The sequence below is a fragment of the Salmo salar genome, chromosome 04 (genome assembly GCF_965601325.2).
Source record: "Salmo salar chromosome 04, fSalSal1, whole genome shotgun sequence".
In the NCBI taxonomy this organism is placed as follows: domain Eukaryota; kingdom Metazoa; phylum Chordata; class Actinopteri; order Salmoniformes; family Salmonidae; genus Salmo; species Salmo salar.
Genome location: NC_138294.1, coordinates 85,838,654 through 85,865,186, shown reverse-complemented (window position 1 = coordinate 85,865,186; position 26,533 = coordinate 85,838,654). Strand labels below are relative to the sequence as shown.

The following is a 26,533-nucleotide window of genomic DNA, read 5'->3' as shown; positions in this document are numbered from 1 at the left end:
CAAGAACCATTTGTCACGAACTTCATGAAATGGGTTTCCATGGCTGAGTAGCCGCACACAAGCCTAAGGTCACTATGCGCAATGCCAAGCGTCGGCTGCCGCTTGTTGCCATTGGACTGGTAACACGTTCTCTGGAGTGATGAATCACGCTTCACCATCTGGCAGTCAGATAGACTAATCTGGGTTTGGCGGATGCCAGGAGAATGCTACCTGCCTCAATGAAAAATGCCAACCGTAAAGTTTTGGGGAGGAGGAATAATGGTCTTGGGCTGTTTTTCATGGTTTGGGTTAGGTCCTTTAGTTCCAGTGAAGGAAGATCTTAACGCTACAGTATACAATGACATTCTAGACAATTCTGTGCTTCCAAATTTGTGGCAACAGTTTGGGGAAGGCCCTGTTCCTATTTAAACATAACAATGCCCCCATGCACAAAGCGAGGTCCATACAGAAATGGTTTGTCGAGATTGGTGTGGAAGAACTTGACTGGCCTGCACAGAGTCCTGACCTCAACCCTATCGAAAACCTTTGGGATGAATTGGAACGCCGACTGTGAGCCAGGCCTAATCGCCCAACATCAGTGCCCAACCTCACTAATGCTCTTGTGGCTGAATGGAAGCAAGTCCCTGCAGCAACGTTCCAACATCTAGTGGAAACCCTTCCCAGAAAAGTGGAGGCTGTTATAGAAACAAAGGGGGGACCAACTCCATATTAATGCTCATGATTTTGGAATGAGATGTTTGACGAGAAGGTGTCCACATACTTTTGGTCATGTAGTGTATGTGGATATTCTCCCTGGCTCTCCTTCATGACACAGATAGGGTTGTATAACGCTGTCACGCAAATCGTCTCCACAGCATATGCACATGGGCAGGACAGTGACATGGTCCATTTGGACTGGGTGAAGGAGTAAGAGAGAAACTCCTAACACGAGGGTTGTCATTAAAGAATGTAAAAAAAGAAGAAAATGTGTCTGGAGTACTGATGGTTGATGGTTGATGGCTGATGGTTGATGGTTGATGAGTTGATGGTTGATGGCTGGTGGTTGATGGCTGGTGGTTGATGGTTGATGGTTGATGGCTGACGGCTGATGGTTGATGGCTGATGGTTGATGGCTGGTGGCTGATGGTTGATGGTTGATGGCTGGTGGCTGGTGGCTGATGGTTGATGGCTGGTGGCTGATGGTTGATGGCTGATGGCTGGTGGCTGATGGTTGATGGCTGGTGGCTGATGGTTGATGGCTGATGGTTGATGGCTGATGGTTGATGGTTGATGGCTGGTGGTTGATGGCTGGTGGTTGATGGCTGATGGTTGACTGTTGATGGCTGATGGTTGATGGCTGGTGGTTGATGGCTGATGGTTGACGGTTGATGGCTGATGGTTGACGGCTGACGGTTGACTGCTGACGGTTGATGGCTGATGGTTGATGGCTGATGGTTGACGGCTGACGGTTGATGGCTGATGGTTGATGGCTGATGGCTGATGGTTGACGGCTGACGGTTGATGGCTGATGGTTGATGGCTGATGGTTGATGGCTGATGGTTGATGGCTGATGGCTGACAGCTGATGGTTGACGGTTGATGGTTGATGGCTGATGGTTGATGGCTGATGGTTGATGGCTGATGGTTGACGGCTGACGGTTGATGGTTGATGGCTGATGGTTGACTGTTGATGGCTGATGGTTGATGGCTGGTGGTTGATGGCTGACGGTTGATGGCTGATGGTTGACGGCTGACGGTTGACTGCTGACGGTTGATGGCTGATGGTTGATGGCTGATGGTTGACGGCTGACGGTTGATGGCTGATGGTTGATGGCTGATGGTTGACGGCTGACGGTTGATGGCTGATGGTTGATGGTTGATGGCTGATGGTTGATGGCTGATGGTTGATGGCTGATGGCTGATGGTTGATGGCTGATGGCTGACAGCTGATGGTTGACGGTTGATGGTTGATGGCTGATGGTTGATGGCTGATGGTTGATGGCTGATGGCTGATGGTTGACGGCTGACGGTTGATGGCTGATGGTTGATGGCTGATGGTTGATGCTTGCTCTCAGGGATTTTGACAAGCAGAGTGGAATAGATTGGATCCATCTCATCACGCTGCTCTTCACACCCACATATCTCCCTCTCCGAGCGGAGGTGCAGGCAGAGGGAGGTGGGCGGTGGTGGTGCTAATTCGTTTTACATGCCGTAGGTCTGCAGAGGAGGTGATGATCAGACAACAAAATGGCCCATTCACTACCATCCAGTACCATCCACTACCATCCACTACCATCCACTGCCATCCAGTACCATCCACTACCATCCACTACCATCCACTACCATCCAGTACCATCCACTACCATCCACTACCATCCAGTACCATCCACTACCATCCACTACCATCCACTACCATCCACTACCATCCACTACCATCCAGTACCATCCACTACCATCCACTACCATCCAGTACCATCCACTACCATCCACTACCATCCAGTACCATCCAGTACCACCGGCATGAGGAATCATCTCAGAGGGGAGGTGCTGGGGCCACAGCCTCCGTGGTCAGGTTAGAGCAGCGGACTGTGGATACACATGGTGGAGGGACGGGAGAGGATGCTGTGGTGGGGATGGACAGACCCTGTGAAGGGCTGCTGTTGTTGGCATTGGCTTTTCATTGTTAGGAGAGACACGAGTCTCATAGTCACACACACGTTTGTTTTCACAACAGTGTTGCTAGAACCTTCAAAGAGGGAGACTCTCAGGGAGATCAGTGGGAATAAACATTTTTATTTCATAGTGAGCTTGTGTCCCTGGCCATGCAAGTGTTTGTGTGTGTGTTTGTGTGTGTGTGTGTGTGTGTGTGTGTGTGTGTGTGTGTGTGTGTGTGTGTGTGTGTGTGTGTGTGTGTGTGTGTGTGTGTGTGTGTGTGCAGTCTTGCGGACGGACGGGCTGGTTTTTCAGTCTGTGTCTGTCAGTGTATACATGCTTATCATTTGAGTGGTCTCTATGGCGATGGGGTAGTGGTGGTGCACAGTCTGCACACCTGCTTTGAACTAACTCTAATCCTGCCCTCTGATTGCTGTGAACTGCCACTTAGTTGCATCAGTCAGTAGAGGTGTGGCCCCCATGTTCATCAGAGGCTGGTCCTGCTGGGGGACCAAGCGAGCATGGCCTGATCTCCTCTCCTCCACCACACCACGGCCCATCTCCACCACAGCACGGCCTGGTTTCCTCCATCACACCACGGCCCATCACTACAGCACGGCCTAGTTTCCTCCATCACACCACGGCCCATCTCCATCACAACACGGCCTGGTTTCCTCCATCACACCACGGCCCATATCCACCACAGTACGGCCTAGTTTCCTCCATCACACCACGGCCCATCTCCACCACAGCACGGCCTGGTTTCCTCCATCACACCACGGCCCATCTCCACCACAGCACGGCCTGGTTTCCTCCATCACACCATGGCCCATCTCCACCACAGCACGGCCTGGTTCCCTCCATCACACCACGGCCCATCTCCACCACAGCACGGCCTAGTTTCCTCCATCACACCACGGCCCATCTCCACCACAGCATGGCCTGGTTTCCTCCATCACACCACGGCCCATCACTACAGCACGGCCTAGTTTCCTCCATCACACCACGGCCCATATCCACCACAGCACGGCCTGGTTTCCTCCATCACACCACGGCCCATCTCCACCACAGCACGGCCTGGTTTCCTCCATCACACCATGGCCCATCTCCACCACAGTACGGCCTAGTTTCCTCCATCACACCACGGCCCATATCCACCACAGCACGGCCTGGTTTCCTCCATCACACCACGGCCCATATCCACCACAGCACGGCCTAGTTTCCTCCATCACACCACGGCCCATCTCCACCACAGCACGGCCTGGTTTCCTCCATCACACCATGGCCCATCTCCACCACAGCACGGCCTAGTTTCCTCCATCACACCACGGCCCATCTCCATCACAACACGGCCTGGTTTCCTCCATCACACCACGGCCCATCTCCATCACAACACGGCCTGGTTTCCTCCATCACACCACGGCCCATCTCCACCACAACACGGCCTGGTTTCCTCCATCACACCACGGCCCATCACCACAGCACGGCCTAGTTTCCTCCATCACACCACGGCCCATCACCACAACACGGCCTGGTTTCCTCCATCACACCACGGCCCATCACCACAGCACGGCCTAGTTTCCTCCATCACACCACGGCCCATCTCCACCACAGCACGGCCTGGTTTCCTCCATCACACCACGGCCCATCTCCACCACAGCACGGCCTGGTTTCCTCCATCACACCACAGCCCATCTCCACCACAGCACGGCCTGCTTCCCTCTGCTCCTCAGCCGGTCCGCCCAGCTCCCCTGTAGTTGTAGTTCAAAGTCTACACTTAGCTGTGTTTGCTTTTGCTGGAGAAATCCCTGGAGGGAGCGGTCTCTCTCTCTCTTCACTGTGAGCAGCTCACATGGGCTGTATAGTAACAGTATATAGGCTTGAAAGCCATTCTTTGTGTTATTATGAGTAGTTACTCCTTCAGTGTCCCTATGCTTCAGCCACACCAAGTCTGTCCCCATCTGTCTTCCTGAAGTCTTCTCAACTGTTAGATTCATAGAATTCATCAGACTCCCCACACCAATTTATTATATCTTGGAATGTCACATTGAGTTTTAATAAGGAACCAAATGAAGTGAGTCGTAGCCAATAATAAACCATTAGACTGCATTAGTCCACAGGGGTATCTCTCTGTGCTGTTCATTGATGAGTGTCTGCCTGGCTGTACAGAACAGAACAGGGATGGTGAAGTTGGGCCATCCTGCTCCTGCAGTAGAGACAGAGACGAGGGGGACTCAGTCACCGGTCTGATGAGTACCTCTGTAGGTAATATTATCACTTTTAGGAGGTGAATTATACATAAAGATTACATAAAGTGTTATGCGTCATCTCATTAATTTCTCATCTAACACATTTTCAGTTAATTATTCATGTTTATTGCGGGCTGAAAATGAGTTTGTGGAAGATTTCCCACAGATGTGATTAAGCAGTCTAAGTGCATTGAAGCGACTTGTCATTTACATTTTAGTCATTTAGCAGACGCTCTTATCCAGAGCGACTTACAGGAGCAATTAGGGTTAAGTACCTTGCTCAAGGGCACATCGGCATATTTTTCCCCAAGTCAGCTTAGAGATTCAAAACTGCAACCTTTTTGATTACTGGCCCAACGCTCTTAACCACAAGGTTCGTTGGCAGACCTGGTTCGTTGACAGACGGATTAACCATTCATCACCTAGTTTCCATTGCTTTACATGTGTCTTTAGACAAGGCCTACAGAAGACTGTGTTGTACAGAAAGACACTAGGAAGGGAAAGGAACCCGAAGGCGAGGATTTATTAATGGATCTGGAGCTTTTGGGTCGTTGGTCAGAATTAACTAAGGATGACCAACAGCTTGAGAGGCTTGTCTGTAATTTAGCTTCATTTTTACTGTCTCTTCGCCTGATTGGCCAGCTTGTGTTCAATCAGCTGATGATTATCTGGGTGAACTTTGGGAGTTGTACAGACAGCAGTACGCAGCGCCTGCCTGCAGCGCTTGTCTTTGAGCTAATGCTAATGCTTGCTTTTCTCCAATGCTTTTTTTCTATGGTCATCCCCGTGGGTGCATTTACAGTATGCATAACTATAGCTGCACAGCCAGCCTGAATTCGTATTATTTTATTTTTGTGCTTAAATGTAGAATGACTGTGCGCACGGCTTGAGGAGATCGTTTGAAAATAGTCACTGAGAACTGCTATTTTTCGAATGGCACCATTTGATTGTTATTGAATGATATGAATGTAATTAACAATTGACTGTATTTGTCTCTTGGCACCATCCTAGGTTGAGGAAGGTAGTGTAGTACTGTATAGAGGTGTGGAAGGTAGTGTTATTGCTGTGTAGTACTGTATAGAGGTGTGGAAGGTAGTGTTATTGCTGTGTAGTACTGTATAGAGGTGTGGAAGGTAGTGTTATTGCTGTGTAGTACTGTATAGAGGTGTGGAAGGTAGTGTTATTGCTGTGTAGTACTGTATAGAGGTGTGGAAGGTAGTGTTATTGCTGTGTAGTACTGTATAGAGGTGAGGAAGGTAGTGTTATTGCTGTGTAGTACTGTATAGAGGTGTGGAAGGTAGTGTTATTGCTGTGTAGTACTGTATAGAGGTGTGGAAGGTAGTGTTATTGCTGTGTAGTACTGTATAGAGGTGTGGAAGGTAGTGTTATTGCTGTGTAGTACTGTATAGAGGTGAGGAAGGTAGTGATATTGCTGTGTACTATATAGAGGTGTGGAAGGTAGTGTTATTGCTGTGTAGTACTGTATAGAGGTGAGGAAGGTAGTGATATTGCTCTGCACTGCATAGAGGTGTGTCTCCCTGCAATACAGAGCTGATATACAGTATGGCTCTATGCGTAGACCTTGTCCTTATCATTGATTCCCTGTTGAACACGGCAATGGTTTATAGTAAGGTTGCCCTCTACAGCCTGAGCGTAAAGACACGTTTCTTGCCAGCATCAACATAAATGCATTAAATTGTGTCACATTAGTGGTTGTTATTGATATGGTTTCGTGACTTCCTTGTCCCTGATTTTATCTGTGCTTGGATCAGCAACAGGCAGCCCAATGTCACCATAGTAAAGTGTATGGCCTAGTGACTGCTGGGAGAGGAATGAATGTTTACCGAGAGAGATTAATGAAGGAAATGGGAGTGGGAAGGTAGATTGACGGACAAGGAAGTAGATTGTAGACTGAAGGAGAGGCAGGTAGATTGAAGGAGAGGCAGGTAGGTTGAAGGAGATGGAGGTAGATTGAAGGAGATGGACGGTAGATTGAAGGAGCGGGAGGTAGATTGAAGGAGCGGGAGGTAGATTGAAGGCGATGGAGGTAGATTGAAGGCGATGGATTGTGACAGATAAGCAGATAGAGAGAGTAAGAGGAGGTAGTGAAAAGGGCTGCTCCATCTCTGCTTCGTCTCTGCCAATAGAGCGAGGCTGACAGTGGTGTGGTGTAGGAGCACAGTTACTCCCGGTCTGCCTTCCTCCCCACGTCAAGCTGAGCAGCTCAGACTGGAGTGATACTGAGAGGTCCATCCTGCTCCATTTATCCTCCTCGGCCTACTGTCTGCCTCAGTCCGTGCTCAAGCTCAGTGGGGAGGGGGGCTGAATGGAAAGCCATCGATTTATATTTTCACTTTTTCTCCTTAATTGGTAGCTACAGTCTTGTCCCGTCACTGCATCTCCCATACGGACTCGGGAGAGGCGAAGGTCAAGAGCCGTGTGTCCTCTGAAACACGACCCTTCCAAGCAGCGCTGCTTCTTGACATAAGCGGAGGAAACACTGTACACCTTGCGACCGTGTCAGTGTGCATGCACCCGGCCTGCCACAAGGAGTCGCTAGAGGGACGGCCAAACCCTCCCCTAACCCGGACGATGCTGGGCCAATTGTGCGCCGCCTCATGGGTTTCCTGGTCTCGGGCCGGCTGCGACACAGCCCGGGATTGAACCAGGATCTGTAGTGACTCAGCTAGCACTGTGATGCAGTGCCTTAGACCACTGCGCCACTCGGGAGGCCACAGCCATCGATTTTCTGAGGATGAGATATAGTTGGGATAGGAGGGCAAGGATGAAGAGGAGTCATTAACACTGATATAGCAGAAGTCTGCTCCTTCTTCTTCTTCTTCTATGTGTGTGTGTGTGTGTGTGTGCGTGTGCGTGCGTGTGTGTGGCCTTTATGCTTGCATGCATACTCCTGTGCCTGCACATGCCAATGTCAGAGTGTGTGCTAGTGTGTATTCATGTGGACTAGGGTACAAGGGACTGGGAAGAATATTAAAACCCCCTTGGTCCCTACGTAGCCGTTAGTAGAGTAGATTTCATTTGTGCCCCCTGTTACTAACCCATGGAACACATGTAGATGGCCTTACTGCTCTGATTATTATCATAGAGAGCATTGATCTGGCTGACTTGTAATAGTGAGGTTGTTGTGTGCTTCAACAAGATGACATCCCTGTCCCTAACCTAATAGCTAATTTTCAGATGTTTTTCTGATATATCTGAAATGAATGTTCTCCTCTCTGTGGAAAAGGTCATTGGCAGCAGTAATTGCAGTTCTGACGTGAAGATGAAAAAACATTTCTGATATGAATCCAAGGTCTTTTCCTAGCAAGAAATGTAAGAGGAGATTAACTCAAGATAGTCATCTTTGCTCATGTCACTTTGTCCCTGAATTCATAGCAAGATGTTATTTTGAGTCATGTCCAATTTTTATTCAGCCGTATGTCTTTTTTTAAATCCAGATTTCCAGCATCTCTTGCACCAGACAGGTATGGAGACCAACTCTGTCATGGCTGTTTAGAGAGCTTTTACCTGAGCATTGGTGTGAAGTGGTTTACCTAAAGGCCATTGTGATTAAGTAATGATAAGTGATTGGCTGATTAAACCATTCTTCTGAGCTGTGGGCTTACAGTCCACTTGTGTGGGCAAGCTCGTTAACCACTGGACTCAAACCAGCCCAACCCAACACAGCCCAAACCAGCCCAACCCAAACCATCCTAAACCAGCCCAACCCAACCCTGAAACACAGGCTTCCAGGGAGGACAATTTTGGGGCTTCACCATGTTTCATCGAAATGAGTGTCATCCGCATAGCAGTGAAAGTTAACATTATGTTTCCGAATGACATCACCAAGAGGTAAAATATATAGTGAAAACAATAGTGGTCCTAAAATGGAGCCTTGAGGAACACCAAAATTTACAGTTGATTTGTCAGAGGACAAACCATCCACGGAGACAAACTGATATATTTCCAACAGATAAGATCTAAACCAGGCCAGAACTTGTCCTTGTAGACCAATTTGGGTTTCCAGTCTCTCCAAAAGAATGTGGTGATTGATGGTATTAAAAGCAACACTAAGGTCTAGGAGCGCGAGGACAGATGCAGAGCCTCAGTCTGACGCCATTAAAAGGTAATTTACCACCTTCACAAGTGCAGTCTCAGTGCTATGATGGGGTCTAAAACCAGACTGAAGCGTTTCGTATACATTGTTTGTCTTCAGGAAGACAGTGAGTTGCTGCGCAACAGCTTTTTCAAAAATATTTGAGAGGAATGGGAGATTCGATATAGGCCGATAGTTTTTATATTTTCTGGGTCAAGGTTTGGCTTTTTCAAGAGAGGCTTTATTACTGCCACTTTTAATGAGTTTGGTACACATCCGGTGGATAGAGAACCATTTATTATGTTCAACATAGGAGGGCCAAGCACAGGAAGCAGCTCTTTCAGTAGTTTAGTTGGAATAGGGTCCAGTATACAGCTTGAAGGTTTAGAGGTCATGATTATTTTCATCAATGGGTCAAGAGATATAGTACTAAAAAACTTGAGTGTCTCCCTTGATCCTAGGTCCTGGCAGAGTTGTGCAGACTCAGGACAACTGAGCTTGGAGGAATACGCAGATTTAAAGAGGAGTCCATAATTTGCTTTCTAATGATCATGATCTTTCGTCAAAGAAGTTCATGAATTTATCACTGCTGAAGTGAAAGCCATCCTGTCTTGGGGAATGCTGCTTTTTAGTTAGCTTTGCGACAGTATCAAAAATAAATTTTGGATTGATCTTATTTTCCTCAATTAAGTTGGAAAAATAGGATGATCGAGCAGCAGTGAGGGCTCTTTGATACTGCACGGTACTGTCTTTCCAAGCTAGTCCGAAGACTTCCAGTTTGGTGTAGCGCCATTTCCGTTCCAGTTTTCTGGAAGCTTGCTTCAGAGCTCGGATATTTTCTGTATACCAGGGAGCTAGTTTCTTATGACAAATGTTTTTGGTTTTTAGGGGTGCGACTGCATCTAGGGTACTGCGCAAGGTTAAATTGAGTTCCTCAGTTAGGTGGTTAACTTCTTACGGCTGAAATCCCAATAACGGGATCGATATGACAACAGCCAGTGAAAGTGCAGAGCGCCAAATTCAAAACAGCAACAATCTCATAATTAAAATTCCTCAAACATACAAGTATTATACACCATTTTAAAGATAAGATTCTTATTAATCCAACCACAGTGTCCGATTTCAAAAAGGCTTTACAGCGAAAGCACACCAAACGATTATGTTAGGTCAGCACCTAGTCACAAAAAAACATACAGCCATTTTCCAGCCAAAGAGAGGAGTCACAAAAAGTAGGAATAGAGATAAAATGAATCACTAACCTTTGATGATCTTCATCAGATGGCACTCATAGGACTTCATGTTACACAATACATGTATGTTTTGTTTGATAAAGTTCATATTTATATCCAAAAATCTAAGTTTACATTGGCGCGTTATGTTCAGTAATGTTTTGCCTCCAAAACCTTCGGTGACTTTGCAGAGAGCCACATCAATTTACAGAAATACTTATCATAAACGTTGATAAAATATACAAGTGTTATGCACAGAATTAAAGATACACTTCTCCTTAACTTCTCTAGGGCCAGTGGGACGATTTCGTCCCACCTACGTAACAGCCAGTGAAATCCCGTGGCGCGTTATTCAAATACCTTAGAAATGCTATTACTTCAATTTCTCAAACATTTTAAAGACAAGACTCTCGTTAATCTAACCACACTGTCCGATTTCAAAAAGGCTTTACAACGAAAGCAAAACATTAGATTATGTCAGCAGAGTACCCAGCCAGAAATAATCAGACACCCATTTTTCAAGCTAGCATATAATGTCACAAAAACCCAGAAGACAGCTAAATGCAGCACTAACCTTTGATGATCTTCATCAGATGACAACCCTAGGACATTATGTTATACAATACATGCATGTTTTGTTCAATCAAGTTCATATTTATATCAAAAACCAGCTTTTTACATTAGCATGTGACGTTCAGAACTAGCATACCCCCCGCAAACTTCCGGTGAATTTACTAAAGATTTACTAAATTACTCACGATAAACGTTCACAAAAAGCATAACAATTATTTTAAGAATTATAGATACAGAACTCTATGCACTCGATATGTCCGATTTTAAAATAGCTTTTCGGTGAAAGCACATTTTGCAATATTCTAAGTAGATAGCCCGGCATCACAGGGCTAGCTATTTAGACACCCAGCAAGTTTAGCCTTCACCAAACTCCGATTTACTATTAGAAAAGTTTGATTACCTTTGGTGTTCTTCGTCAGAATGCACTCCCAGGACTTCTACTTCAATAACAAATGTTGGTTTGGTCCCAAATAATCCATTGTTATATCCAAATAGCGGCGTTTTGTTCGTGCGTTCAAGACACTATCCGAAAGGGTAAAGAAGGGTGACGAGCACGGCGCATTTCGTGACCAAAAAATTGTAAATATTCCATTACCGTACTTCGAAGCATGTCAACCGCTGTTTAAAATCAATTTTTATGCCATTTTTCTCGTAAAAAAAACGATAATATTCCGACCGGGAATCTGCGTTTAGGTAAAAAGACGAAAGAAAATAAAGCACGGGGTCGACTCGTGCACGCGCCTAAGCCCATTGTCCTCTGATCGGCCACTTGCCAAAAGCGATAATGTGTTTCAGCCTGGGGCTGCCTCGATATCATTCAGCTTTTTCCCGGGCTCTGAGAGCCTATGGGAGCCGTAGGAAGTGTCACGTTACAGCAAAGATCCTCAGTCTTCAATAAACAGAGACAAGAAGAACAAGATCTTGTCAGAGAGGGCACTTCCTGTAAGGAATCTTCTCAGGTTTTTGCCTGCCATATGAGTTCTGTTATACTCACAGACACCATTCAAACAGTTTTAGAAACATTAGGGTGTTTTCTATCCAAAGCCAATAATTATATGCATATTCTAGTTACTGGGCAGGAGTAGTAACCAGATTAAATCGGGTACGTTTTTTATCCGGCCGTGTCAATACTGCCCCCTACCCCCAACAGGTTAATGCAACCGCTGTGTCAGATTTCAAAAAAGCTTTACGGCGAAAGCAAACTTTTCAATAATCTGAGTACAGCGCTCAGATATCAAAACAATCCATACAGATACCCGCCATTTTGGAGTCAACAGAAGTCACAAATACCATTAGAAATATTCACTTTCCTTTGATGATCTTCATCGGAATGTACTCCCAGGAATCCCAGTTCCACAATACATTTTTGTTTTGTTTGATAAAGTCCATCCTTTATGTCCAAATACCTCCTTTTTGTTTGCGCGTTCAGTCGAGTAATCCAAATGCACTGTGCTCGCACAGTAAGTTCAGACGAAAAGTCAAAAAAGTTATATTACAGTTCGTAGAAACATGTCAAACGATGTATCAAATCAATCTTTAGGATGATTTTATCATAAATCTTCCATAATATTCCAACCGGACGATTCCTTTGTCTTCAGAAATGAAAAGGAACACACCTAAATCTCACGGGTGCGCACGCGATTGAACTCATGTCATTTTCTCAGTCATCTGACTCCATATGCTCTTATTCTCTCCCCATTCACAGTAGAGGCATGAAACAATGTTCTAAAGACTGTTGACATCTAGTGGAAGCCTTAGGAAGTGCAAATGACCCCACAGACACTGTATACTGGATAGGCAATCACTTGAAAAACTACAAACCTCAGATTTCCACACTTCCTGGTTGGATTTTTTTATCAGGTTTTTGCCTGCCATATGAGTTCTGTTACACTCACAGACATCATTCAAACAGTTCTAGAAACTTCAGAGTGTTTTCTATCCAATCATACTAATCATATGCATATCTTAGCTTCTGGGCCTGAGTAGCAGGCCGTTTACTCTGGGCACCTTCTTCATCCAAGCTACTCAATACTGCCACCCATCCATAAGAAGTTAACTGATTTTTGTACTCTGACATCCTTGGGTAGGCGGAGAGAGTCTGGAAGGGCATCTAGGAATCTTTGGGTTGTCCGAAAATTTATAGCACGACTTTTGATGATCCTTGGTTGGGGTCTGAGCAGATCATTTGTTGCGATTGCAAACGTAATAAAATGGTGGTCCGATAGTCCAGGATTATGAGGAAAAACATTAAGATCCACAACATTTATTGCATGGGACAAAACTAGGTCCAGAGTATGACTGTGGCAGTGAGTAGGTCCGGAGACATGTTGGACAAAACCCATTTAAAAAAATATATATATTTCACCTTTATTTAACCAGGTAGGCAAGTTGAGAACAAGTTCTCATTTACAATTGAGACCTGGCCAAGAATAAAGCAAAGCAGTTCGACACATACAACAACACAGAGTTACACATGGAGTAAAACAAACATACAGTCAATAATACAGTAGAAAAATAAGTCTATATACAATGTGAGCAAATGTGGTGAGATAAGGGAGGTAAAGGCAAAAAAGGCCATGGTGGCAAAGTAAATACAATATAGCAAGTAAAACACTGGAATGGTAGATTTGTAGTAGAAGAAAGTGCAAAGTAGAAATAGAAATAATGGGGTGCAAAGGAGCAAAATAAATAAATGCAGTAGGGGAAGAGGTAGTTGTTTGGCCTAAATTATAGATGCTATGTACAGGTGCAGTGATCTGTGAGCTGCTCTGACAGCTGGTGCTTAAAGCTAGTGAGGGAGATAAGTGTTTCCATTGAGTCGATGATGGCTCCGAAAGCCTTTTGGAGTGGGTCTGTGGACTTTTCCATGTGAATATTAAAGTCACCAAAAAACTTTATATTATCTGTCATGACTACAAGGTCCGATAGGAATTCAGGGAACTCAGTGCGGAACGCTGTATATGGCCCAGGAGGCCTGTAAACAGTACCTATAAAAAGTACCTATAAAAAGTGATTGAGTAGGCTGCATAGATTTCATGAATTGAAGCTCAAACTTTTTTTGTAAATTGAAATTTTCTATCGTAAATGTTAGCAACACCTCCGCCTTTGCGGGATGTGCGGGGGATTTGGTCACTAGTGTAACCAGGAGGTGAGGCCTCATTTAACACAGTAAATTCATCAGGCTTAAGCCATGTTTCTGTCAGGCCAATCACATCAAGATTATGTTCAGTGATTAGTTCATTGACTATAACTGCTATGGATGTGATGGATCTAACATTAAGTTGCCCCATTTTGAGATGTGAGGTATCACAATCTCTTTCAATAATGGCAGGAATGGAGGAGGTCTTTACTCTAGTGAGATTGCTAAGGCGAACACCGCCATGTTTAGTTTTGCCCAACCTAGGTCGAGGCACAGACACTGTCTCAGTGGAGATAGCTGAGCTGACTACACTGACTGTACTAGTGGGAGACTCCACTAAGCTGGCAGGCTGGCTAACAGCCTGCTGCCTGGCCTGCACCCTATTTCATTGTGGAGCTAGGGGAGTTAGAGCCCTGTCTATGTTCGTAGATAAGATGAGAGCACCCCTCCAGCTAGGATGGAGTCCGTCACTCCTCAACAGTCCAGGCTTGGTCCTGTTTGTGGGTGAGTCCCAGAAAGAGGGCCAATTATCTACAAATTCTATCTTTTTGGAGGGGCAGAAAACAGTTTTCAACCAGCGATTGAGTTGTAAGACTCTGCTGTAGAGCTCATCACTCCCCCTAACTGGGAGGGGGCCAGAGACAATTACTCGATGCTGACACATCTTCCTAGCTGATTTACACACTGAGCAGAGGAGGAGTAGGATAAGGGTACGGCTAAAGGCTATAAGAACTGGTCGTCTGGTGCGTTGGGGACAGAGAATAAAAGGAGCAGATTTCTGGCCGTGGTAGAATAGATTCAGGGCATAATGTACTGTACAGACAAGGGTATGGTAGGATGTGAGTACAGTGGAGGTAAACCTAGGCGTTGAGTAACGATGAGAGAGGTTTCGTCTCTGGAGGGACAAGTTAACCCAGGTGAGGTCTCCGCGTGTGTGTGGGGTGGGACGAAAGAGCTATCTAAGGCATTTTGAACGGGACTGAAGGCTCTACAGTGAAATAAAACAGTAAAATCTAGCCAAGACAGCAGTAGACAAGGCATATTGACATTAGAGAGAGGCATAAAGCAATCACAGGTGTTGATCAGGAGACCTAAGACAACAACGGGTAAATGGCGATGAATGGGCAGAGAGGGTCTGTTAGGCACATACAGGACCTGAGTTTGAGGCTGGGGCCGACAGGTAAACAAAATGAGGTACAATGTCATTGAAACAGTCCAGGGGCCATCAGCTGTGTAGCCGAGTGATCATAGGGTCAAAAGAGCAGCAATAGGTGAGTCAGGGTGCCGTTCGGTAGTCACTACAACGCTAGGCAAGCAGGGGACACAGCGATCAGAACAGCTAGCGGGCCGGGGCTAGTAGCTGATTCTTCGGCGACATCGTAACAGAATAGCCAGTTGGGACCGCAATCCAGTCGTGATGGATCGGCGGGGATCCGTGTCGACAATAAAGGGTCCAGGCCAGTTGGCAAAAGAGGAATTGTAGCCCAAGAATTAGCTGGTGGACCTCTTCGGCTAGCCGGGAGATGGGCCTAGCTCGAGGCTAGCTCAAGGCTAGCTGGTGCTTTCTTTGGGACAGAGGCATTAGCTAACAGTAGCCATTCGTTTGCAGCTAGCTAGCTGCGATGATCCGGAGTAATGATCCGGTGTAATGATCCAGAGCGGCAGGAATCCGGTGATATGGTAGAGAGAAGCAGTCCGATATGCTCTGGGTTGATATCGTGCTGTGCAGATTGGCAGGTGTTGTCCAAGCGAAGGCTGGCTGATGACGGGGAAAGGAAGGCGAGGATCGCTAGCCGTAGCTAACAAAGACTAGTAGCTAGTTAGCTGGCTAGCTCCTGATGGAAGTTCCAGTTGTAAGGAATAAAAATAGCAGATCCGTACCACATTGGGTGAGGCGGGTTGCAGGAAAGTATATTTACTTAGTAGATAGAAAGTGAGATTAAGATGTATACGAAAAAGACCGGCTATGTACACAGGAAAAGACAAAGACAGAGACAGATCAACACGTCCTACTGCAGCGCCATCTTGGACATGTCACATTCTATTTTTTTTCTCTATCTCTCTTTCTCTCTCTTTTTCTCGTTTTTCTCTCTCGTTTCTCTCTCTCTCTCTCTCTCTCTCTCTCTTTCTCTCGTTTTTCTCTCTCGTTTTTCTCTCTCGTTTCTCTCTCTCTCTCTCTCTCAGCTCTAAACTTGTTAGGGCTCAACTGGCAGCTGAAGCCGGCTGATGGGCACCTGATCAACAACGGCCTGAGCACTGAGCTGCCGGGCATCAGCGACGTGGCAACAGTGCCCTCCGGAGGCAGAGGTAAGAACAGCCAGAGTCTGCATGGCTACTGCCCCTGGCCATGGTGCTGAAACCCTCCTCTACACTACACTGAGGCTACATGGATGACTGGAGACTGGGGCTCTAACAACTAGTGAGGCCTGCAGAATAAACTGTTCTGGTAGCTCTGGGCTAGATTATGAATTTGAAGGTAGCATGTAGTACAAATGTACAGCCTGCTAATGTAACAGACAGAGAAAGAGCAAGAAGACCCTGGCTTTCATTCGTTAGTGAACAAATTACAACTAGTTCTCCTGTTTGAGTTATAGTGGAGCTTACCCTGTCTGGTGCATAGCTGTTCTAGAATTGTAATTACATCAACAGAGTGTACACAGGTTCTATTAAAGGAACGTTGCCAATCGCATTACAACTCAGATTATTTACCTTGTAGTTCGACGTTTGCAGTCGGCGCCTAATCTAAAAATGACACAAGGCTCACCGTCTGTCCACCATGTTGCCGTAATGTCGCAATTTCCCTGCTAACTAGTAAAAAATGAGAAAACAAGCTCTCAGATAAATCCTTAGTAATTCCTCCCTCATACCAATGCACATTCGTTTGATTTCTGCTAAAACCATATCCCTCCCTTCAGGCTGTGGAATTGGCTGGCCGTCTTAATTTAGGAGGACTGTAACAACACCATGTAATCCAGCGAGAGGAGGCGTAGCGTGGGTGGAAGGTGCTGTGAAACCGCTCTCTGAAGGGTTTTTCCAAGCGTCGGCTTTGATGGAGGTTCTCTGGAGTGGTTCTGAGGAGCCGCCAACTACGAGCTGTCTCATGAGCCAACAGACAGTCGCACACTGCCCGTCTGGGCCAAGCTAGTTTGTTCAAGTCAGACGCTGAAATTGAGTGTTTTGAATTTGCCTGGGCTTCATGTCATTAGAGAAGGTTGTGGAAAGGGCAAGATCTGAGTGAGTGCACATCTGTCATCTGTTGGTAATGGCACCAAACCCTTCTTCACTGGGAAGATTCAGCATTCTGGTTGGGCTCTCCTGGGGTTCGGCGGCACTGGCAACAGTTTTACATAAGACTGTGTTGTGGCAGACTTCAGACTAAATTGTTGATGCCTCCCCTAACTCTGGGGCTTGGATCCTGGTGTCTACAGGAGGTGAGGTGATCTCTGCAGTACAGCCAGAGAGAAGGAGATGTAGACTGTTCTGGAGGCCAACCAGAGCATTGTGGTTATACAGACTGTTCTGGAGGCCAACCAGAGCATTGTGGTTATACAGACTGTTCTGGAGGCCAACCAGAGCATTGTGGTTATACAGACTGTTCTGGAGGCCAACCAGAGCATTGTGGTTATACAGACTGTTCTGGAGGCCAACCAGAGCATTGTGGTTATAAGGCTGTTCTGGAGGCCAACCAGAGCATTGTGGTTATACAGACTGTTCTGGAGGCCAACCAGAGCATTGTGGTTATACAGACTGTTCTGGAGGCCAACCAGAGCATTGTGGTTATACAGACTGTTCTGGAGGCCAACCAGAGCATTGTGGTTATACAGACTGTTCTGGAGGCCAACCAGAGCATTGTGGTTATACAGACTGTTCTGGAGGCCAACCAGAGCATTGTGGTTATAAGGCTGTTCTGGAGGCCAACCAGAGCATTGTGGTTATACAGACTGTTCTGGAGGCCAACCAGAGCATTGTGGTTATACAGACTGTTCTGGAGGCCAACCAGAGCATTGTGGTTATAAGGCTGTTCTGGAGGCCAACCAGAGCATTGTGGTTATACAGACTGTTCTGGAGGCCAACCAGAGCATTGTGGTTATACAGACTGTTCTGGAGGCCAACCAGAGCATTGTGGTTATACAGACTGTTCTGGAGGCCAACCAGAGCATTGTGGTTATACAGACTGTTCTGGAGGCCAACCAGAGCATTGTGGTTATACAGACTGTTCTGGAGGCCAACCAGAGCATTGTGGTTATAAGGCTGTTCTGGAGGCCAACCAGAGCATTGTGGTTATAAGGCTGTTCTGGAGGCCAACCAGAGCATTGTGGTTATACAGACTGTTCTGGAGGCCAACCAGAGCATTGTGGTTATAAGGCTGTTCTGGAGGCCAACCAGAGCATTGTGGTTATAAGGCTGTTCTGGAGGCCAACCAGAGCATTGTGGTTATACAGACTGTTCTGGAGGCCAACCAGAGCATTGTGTTTATACAGACTGTTCTGGAGGCCAACCAGAGCATTGTGGTTAATGCTGATATATGTATGCTGTGATCGTCACTGTCAGGACTCTGGCGGTTCCACTGCAGATCTGCCTGATGCATTTAGGAGGAATAACACCCCTTCCTTAATGCTGTGGGAGGAACACATCGCTACCCAAGACCTCGTCTCTCTCTCTCTCTCTCCCTTTGTTATCTCCCTTCTTCTCTCTCTCTCTCTCTCTCTCTCTCCCTTATCTATTTTTAATGCAGCCAGAGGTTTCTCAGCTAGGAAAATATCAAATTATTATGGGTTAACTACTCAAAATGGGGGATAGCAACACTTGCAGCAATTTGTCAAGTGTTTTTAAGGGGAGCTATGTTGCACTATGGAGGACTATAATGATTTAACAAGCCTTCACTACTGTCACCCTCCTCAGTCCCATGAGGACTTCATGACCAACAGGTCTGGGAATATTATCCTACCCCGCTCCGAGGAAGGAGAATAATGACAGCAGATCTTTACTTCCTCACTGTCCCCACAGGGAAACGGAGCCTCATTCTATAGTACTGCTATGGAAACTTCCATCTATAAACCTTTTACAGTGTAAAATGATTATTAGTGTCATAACTAAACACCTTGTACGACATCTCTGTGTTTGTTTTTTCCTGCTATGTAACACAAATATTTACATTGCATCTCCATAAGCTGGAGAGGTTGATGTTCTACTTATCACAGCAGATGTGTTCTGTCAATAGAGATCTGAGGTACATCTGTCTGTCTCTCTCTCTCCTCTCTCTCTCTCCCTCTCTCTCTCCTCTCCTCTCCCTCTCTCTCCTCTCCCTCCCTCTCTCTCTCTCTCCTTTTTCTCCCTCTCTCTCCTCTCCCTCCCTCTCTTTCTCCTTTTCCCCCCTATCTCCTCTCTCTCCTCTCCCTCTCTCTCCCTCCCTCTCTCTCTCCTTTTTCTCCCTCTCTCTCCTCTCTCCTCTCCCTCTCTCTCCTCTCCCTCCCTCTCTCTCTCCTCTCTCTCCTCTCCCTCTCTCTCCTCTCCCTCCCTCGCTCTCTCTCCTTTTTCTCCCTCTCTCTCCTCTCCCTCCCTCTCTCTCTCCTTTTCTCCCTCTCTCTCCTCTCCCTCCCTCTCTCTCTCATTTTTCTCCCTCTCTCCTCTCCCTCCCTTTCTCTCTCTCCTTTTTCTCCCTCTCTCCTCTCCCTCCCTCTCTCTCTCTCCTTTTTCACCCTCTCTCTCCTCCATCTCTCTCTCCTCTCCCTCTCTCTCATCTTCCTCCCTCTCTCTCCTCTCTCTCCTCTCCCTCTCGCTCTCCTTTTTCTCTCTCTCTCCTTTTTCACCCTCTCTCTCCTCCATCTCTCTCTCCTCTCCCTCTCTCTCATCTTCCTCCCTCTCTCTCCTCTCCCTCCTCTCCCTCTCGCTCTCCTTTTTCTCTCTCTCTCCTTTTTCTCCCTCTCTCTCCTCTCCCTCCCTCTCTCTGTCTCCTTTTTCTCCCTCTCTCTCCTCTCCCCTCCCTCTCCCTCTGTCTCCTTTTTCTCCCTCTCTCTCCTCTCTCTCCCTCTCTGTCTCTCCTTTTTTGCCCTCTCTCTCCTCCATCTTCTCTCTCTCCTCTCCCTCCCTCTCTCTCTCCTCCATCTCTCTCTCCTCTCCCGCCCTCCCTCTCTCCTCCATCTCTCTCTCCTATCCTTCCCTCCCCCCCCTCTCTCCCTCCCTCCCTCCCTACCTCCATCTCTCAGGACCATGGGTGTACAGGAACACTAGTATAAGTACAGGTGAGCTGGAGGTAGGTCGGCGGCTGAGCCAGGATGTCCCCCCAGGAGTGTTCTGGCGCTCCTTACTACACCTCCGCCAGCCCCTGTTCCTCAAGTTCAACATCTCCCTGGGCAAAGACGCACTCTTTGGGGTGTACATCCGCAAGGGCCTGCCCCCCTCCCACGCACAGGTACCCAGCAACTAACCCTGTTCTCTCTGTTGTCCCTCTCTCCCTCTCTCCCTCACTAACCCTGTTCTCTCTGCTGTCCCTCCCTCCCTCCCTCCCTCTCTCCCTCCCTCACTAACCCTGTTCTCTCTGTTGTCCCTCTCTCCCTCTGACCCTCACTAACCCTGTTCTCTCTGTTGTCCCTCTCTCCCTCTCTCCCTCACTAACCCTGTTCTCTCTGTTGTCCCTCTCTCCCTCTCTCCCTCACTAACCCTGTTCTCTCTGCTGTCCCTCTCTCCCTCTCTCCCTCACTAACCCTGTTCTCTCTGCTGTCCCTCCCTCCCTCTCTCCCTCACTAACCCTGTTCTCTCTGTTGTCCCTCCCTGCCTCTCTCCCTCACTAACCCTGTTCTCTCTGTTGTCCCTCCCTCCCTCTCTCCCTCACTAACCCTGTTCTCTCTGTTGTCCCTCTCTCCCTCACTAACCCTGTTCTCTCTGCTGTCCCTCCCTCCCTCTCTCCCTCACTAACCCTGTTCTCTCTGCTGTCCCTCCCTCCCTCTCTCCCTCACTAACCCTGTTCTCTCTGCTGTCCCTCCCTCCCTCTCTCCCTCACTAACCCTGTTCTCTCTGCTGTCCCTCCCTACCTCTCTCCCTCACTAACCCTGTTCTCTCTGCTGTCCCTCCCTCCCTCTCTCCCTCACTAACCCTGTTCTCTCTGCTGTCCCTCCCTCCCTCTCTCCCTCACTAACCCTGTTCTCTCTGCTGTCCCTCCCTGCCTCTCTCCCTCACTAACCCTGTTCTCTCTGTTGTCCCTCCCTCCCTCTCTCCCTCTCTAACCCTGTTCTCTCTGCTGTCCCTCCCTCCCTGCCTCTCTCCCTCACTAACCCTGTTCTCTCTGTTGTCCCTCCCTCCCTCTCTCCCTCACTAACCCTGTTCTCTCTGCTGTCCCTCCCTCCCTCTCTCCCTCACTAACCCTGTTCTCTCTGCTGTCCCTCCCTCCCTCTCTCCCTCACTAACCCTGTTCTCTCTGCTGTCCCTCCCTCCCTCCCTCTCTCCCTCACTAACCCTGTTCTCTCTGCTGTCCCTCCCTCCCTCCCTCCCTCACTAACCCTGTTCTCTCTGCTGTCCCTCCCTCCCTCTCTCCCTCTCTAACCCTGTTCTCTCTGCTGTCCCTCCCTCCCTCCCTCCCTCCCTCCCTGCTCTCTCCCTGCCCTCCCTCCCTCCCTCCCTCCCTCCCTGTCCTCCCTCCCTCCCTCCCTCCCTCTCTCCCTCACTAACCCTGTTCTCTCTGCTGTCCCTCCCTCCCTCTCTCCCTCACTAACCCTGTTCTCTCTGCTGTCCCTCTCCTCCCCTCACTAACTCACTAACCCTGTTCTCTCTGCTGTCCCTCCCTGCCTCTCTCCCTCACTAACCCTGTTCTCTCTGCTGTCCCTCCCTGCCTCTCTCCCTCACTAACCCTGTTCTCTCTGCTGTCCCCTCCCTCCCTCTCTCCCTCTCTCCCTCACTAACCCTGTTCTCTCTGCTGTCCCTCCCTCCCTCTCTCCCTCACTAACCCTGTTCTCTCTGCTGTCCCTCCCTCCCTCTCTCCCTCACTAACCCTGTTCTCTCTGCTGTCCCTCCCTCCCTCTCTCCCTCACTAACCCTGTTCTCTCTGTTGTCCCTCTCTCCCTCACTAACCCTGTTCTCTCTATTGTCCCTCCCTCCCTCTCTCCCTCACTAACCCTGTTCTCTCTGTTGTCCCTCCCTCCCTCTCTCCCTCACTAACCCTGTTCTCTCTGCTGTCCCTCCCTCCCTCTCTCCCTCACTAACCCTGTTCTCTCTGCTGTCCCTGCCTGTCTAACCCCTAACCCTGTTCTCTCTGCTGTCCCTCCCTGCCTGTCTAACCCCTAACCCTGTTCTCTCTGCTGTCCCTCCCTGCCTCTCTAACCCCTAACCCTGTTCTCTGTATTCAGTATGACTACATGGAGCGTCTGGACGGGAAGGAGAAGTGGAGCGTGGTGGAGTCTCCTCGGGAGCGCCGCAGCATCCACACGGTGGTTCTGAATGAGGCCATCTTTGTTCAGTACCTGGACCCTGGCACCTGGCATCTGGCCTTCTACAACGACGGCAAGGACAAGGAGTCTGTCTCCTTCAGCACCATGGCTCTAGGTGGGTGCTGTTATGATATTTACCTGCTTGCTTTACACTTCTATATTCTCCTTGTAAAGCCAGGGCGGAACATTTAGGATTCTGGTACTAAGTAACACCTCTGAGTGAGTTTTACAAATTCACCATTCCAGGATTGCATCCCTGTTGGTCTGATAGGCTTAGACTGATATTGGGAGTGAGCACTGATAAAAGTGTTGGAAAGGATAGAGATTGAGTCATAAAAGACATCCCTGTGGAGTCCTCTCCGTCTGCACACAGCGCCTGTCACACAGTTGGCCATCCCTGAACACTAGACGGGCACGCAACAGCTGAGAACAAACAAGAGGTAAAAACACAGCAAATGTTTCCACTCACTTTGGTTTTTGAAGTATTCGTGACTCTCTGGAGCCCCCATGAAAGAGAACCACTATGTCCACACGTGTAGGCTCTGCTCTGCTGCAGTAAAAGCATCACACAACCTCTTTGATTTAGAGATCAATTTGAATGATAACATTCTCTGAGGAGGATGCTGCTGAGAAGAGAACCCAGGCCAAGAGAACAGAACCGGACCTTCACCTTGACTGAAAGAGAGGAGGAAGAGAGCAAAGATGGATGGCTTAGCTTGGCAACTGTAGCTCCTAACTCTGCCCTGTGCAAGTCAGCCTAAAGACACACATTGATATACATGAGGTCAAAGCCAGCGTTTTGTATTCATACAGTAGACTCTTTTAGTATATGAATACGAATCTGCTCGTTGTTCATTTGCCTTTGATACTTCCGTAAACCTGTAATCGTCCGTGGGGAAGCACACACGACACACAGCGGTGGCTGGAGTATCCTCTCCCACTGCCGTACTGCCATGGGGACACTGAGTGATCCAAGCAATTCAATTACAGATACTGTACTTACCTCTGCAGTGGGGATGAGTACTGGTGTAATTAGGGAGGACGAAGGGGTGTGAGGACATTTGGGCCAAGCTAAGAAGTTGTAGTATACTGAATCATTTAAATCATGTGTTAGACAGTCACGCCACAGAGGCATTTTCAATTATCGGTGCAGTGCATTTTTTATTTCTTAGCTAATTGTCTCTCTGCTAATGGATGTTTACAGATAAACAGTGGTAATAAGAATTCCTAAATCTCAACAGATGCATGTATTACTTACTGCCAGGATCTGGCTTACCCAGTGTAGTGCCCAAGTTCATTCTTCCGTCAAACACTAGACGTTCTGCGTTAAACTCTATTTTAACAGACTATTATATTAGCTATAGAAAGGCTAGCAGGTTCAGACTTCAGTAAAACTTTAATGACTGTTAATTATTTAGACATATCTAATTATGAACGGTAGGGAGGTAAGAGGTGATGAGGGAAGGAGTCTGCCTGATCAAAACTGGAGAGGGATAATAGAGGAGGGATAAGGAGAGGGATATTAGAGGAGGGAGAAGGAGAGGGATAATAGAGGAGGGAGAAGGAGAGGGATAATAGAGGAGGGAGAAGGAGAGGGATATTAGAGGAGGGAGAAGGAGAGGGATAATAGAGGAGGGAGAAGGAGAGGGATATTAGAGGAGGGAGAAGGAGAGGGATATTAGAGGAGGGAGAAGGAGAGGGATAATAGAGGAGGGAGAAGGAGAGGGATATTAGAGCAGGGAGAAGGAGAGGGATATTAGAGGAGGGAGAAGGAGAGGGATATTAGAGGAGGGAGAAGGAGAGGGATAATAGAGGAGGGAGAGGGATAATAGAGGAGGGAGAAGGAGAGGGATAATAGAGGAGGGAGAAGGAGAGGGATAATAGAGCAGGGAGAAGGAGAGGGATAATAGAGGAGGGATAAGGAGAGGGATAATAGAGGAGGGAGAAGGAGAGGGATAATAGAGGAGGGAGAAGGAGAGGGATATTAGAGGAGGGAGAAGGAGAGGGATAATAGAGGAGGGAGAAGGAGAGGGATATTAGAGGAGGGAGAAGGAGAGGGATAATAGAGGAGGGATAAGGAGAGGGATAATAGAGGAGGGAGAAGGAGAGGGATATTAGAGGAGGGAGAAGGAGAGGGATAATAGAGGAGGGAGAAGGAGAGGGATAATAGAGGAGGGAGAAGGAGAGGGATAATAGAGGAGGGAGAAGGAGAGGGATAATAGAGGAGGGAGAAGGAGAGGGATAATAGAGGCGGGAGGGGAGAGGAGGGAGATGGGGGGATAATAGAGGAGGGAGAAGGAGAGGGATATTAGAGGAGGAGGAAGGAGAGGGATAATAGAGGAGGGAGAAGGAGAGGGATAATAGAGGAGGGAGAAGGAGAGGGATAATAGAGGAGGGAGAAGGAGAGGGATAATAGAGGAGGGAGAAGGAGAGGGATATTAGAGGAGGGAGAAGGAGAGGGATAATAGAGGAGGGAGAAGGAGAGGGATAATAGAGGAGGGAGAAGGAGAGGGATATTAGAGGAGGGAGAAGGAGAGGGATAATAGAGGAGGGAGAAGGAGAGGGATAATAGAGGAGGGAGAAGGAGAGGGATAATAGAGGAGGGAGGAAGGAGAGGGATATTAGAGGAGGGAGAAGGAGAGGGATAATAGAGGAGGGAGAAGGAGAGGGATAATAGAGCAGGGAGAAGGAGAGGGATAATAGAGGAGGGAGAAGGAGAGGGATATTAGAGGAGGAGGAAGGAGAGGGATAATAGAGGAGGGAGAAGGAGAGGGATAATAGAGGACGGAGAAGGAGAGGGATAATAGAGCAGGGAGAAGGAGATGGGATAATAGAGGAGGGAGAAGGAGAGGGATATTAGAGGAGGGAGGAAGGAGAGGGATAATAGAGGAGGGAGAAGGAGAGGGATAATAGAGGACGGAGAAGGAGAGGGATAATAGAGCAGGGAGAAGGAGATGGATAATAGAGGAGGGAGACGGAGAGGGATAATAGAGGAGGGATAAGGAGAGGGATATTAGAGGAGGGAGAAGGAGAGGGATATTAGAGGAGGGAGAGGGGATAATAGAGGAGGGAGAAGGAGAGGGATAATAGAGGAGGGAGAAGGAGAGGGATAATAGAGGAGGGAGAAGGAGAGGGATAATAGAGCAGGGAGAAGGAGAGGGATAATAGAGGAGGGAGAAGGAGAGGGATATTAGAGGAGGGAGAAGGAGAGGGATATTAGGAGGAGGGAGAGGGATAATAGAGGAGGGAGAAGGAGAGGGATAATAGGAGGGAGGGAGAGGGATAATAGAGGAGGGATAAGGAGAGGGAGAATAGAGGAGGGAGAAGGAGAGGGATAATAGAGGAGGGAGAAGGAGAGGGATAATAGAGGAGGGAGAAGGAGAGGGATAATAGAGGAGGGAGAAGGAGAGGGATAATAGAGGAGGGAGAAGGAGAGGGATAATAGAGGAGGGAGAAGGAGAGGGATAATAGGAGGAGGGAGAGGGATAATAGAGGAGGGATAAGGAGAGGGATAATAGAGGAGGGAGAAGGAGAGGGATAATAGAGGAGTGAGAAGGAGAGGGATATAAAAGGAGGGAGAAGGAGAGGGATAATAGAGGAGGGAGAAGGAGAGGGATAATAGAGGAGGGAGAAGGAGAGGGATATAAGTGGAGGGAGAAGGAGAGGGATAATAGAGGAGGGGAGGAGAGGGATAATAGAGCAGGAAGAAGGAGAGGGATATTAGAGGAGGGAGAAGGAGAGGGATAATAGAGGAGGGAGAGGGAGAGGGATAATAGAGGAGGGAGAAGGAGAGGGATAATAGAGGAGGGAGAAGGAGAGGGATATTAGAGGAGGGAGACGGAGAGGTAATAGAGGAGGGAGAAGGAGAGGGATAATAGAGGAGGGAGAAGGAGAGGGATATTAGAGGAGGGAGACGGAGAGGGATAATAGAGGAGGGAGACGGAGAGGGATAATAGAGGAGGGAGAAGGAGAGGGATAATAGAGGAGGGAGAAGGAGAGGGATAATAGAGGAGGGAGAAGGAGAGGGATATTAGAGGAGGGAGAAGGAGAGGGATAATAGAGGAGGGAGAGGGATATTAGAGCAGGTAGAAGGAGAGGGATATTAGAGGAGGGAGAAGGAGAGGGATAATAGAGGAGGGAGAAGGAGAGGGATAATAGAGGAGGGAGAAGGAGAGGGATATTAGAGGAGGGAGAAGG

The 26,533-nt window shown here is 47.9% G+C and overlaps 1 protein-coding gene across 1 annotated transcript in view; it reads left to right on the top strand.

The window, feature by feature from the left end:
- The window catches only part of LOC106603922 (teneurin-2), a 132,637-nt gene that overhangs the window by 62,598 nt on the left and 43,506 nt on the right, over positions 1-26,533 (top strand). Inside the window, exons 5-7 of the mRNA XM_045717387.2 lie at positions 16,101-16,223; positions 20,123-20,328; positions 22,256-22,451. Coding sequence (XP_045573343.2) covers positions 16,101-16,223; positions 20,123-20,328; positions 22,256-22,451 — 525 coding nt within the window. The remainder of the gene's footprint in view (positions 1-16,100; positions 16,224-20,122; positions 20,329-22,255; positions 22,452-26,533) is intronic.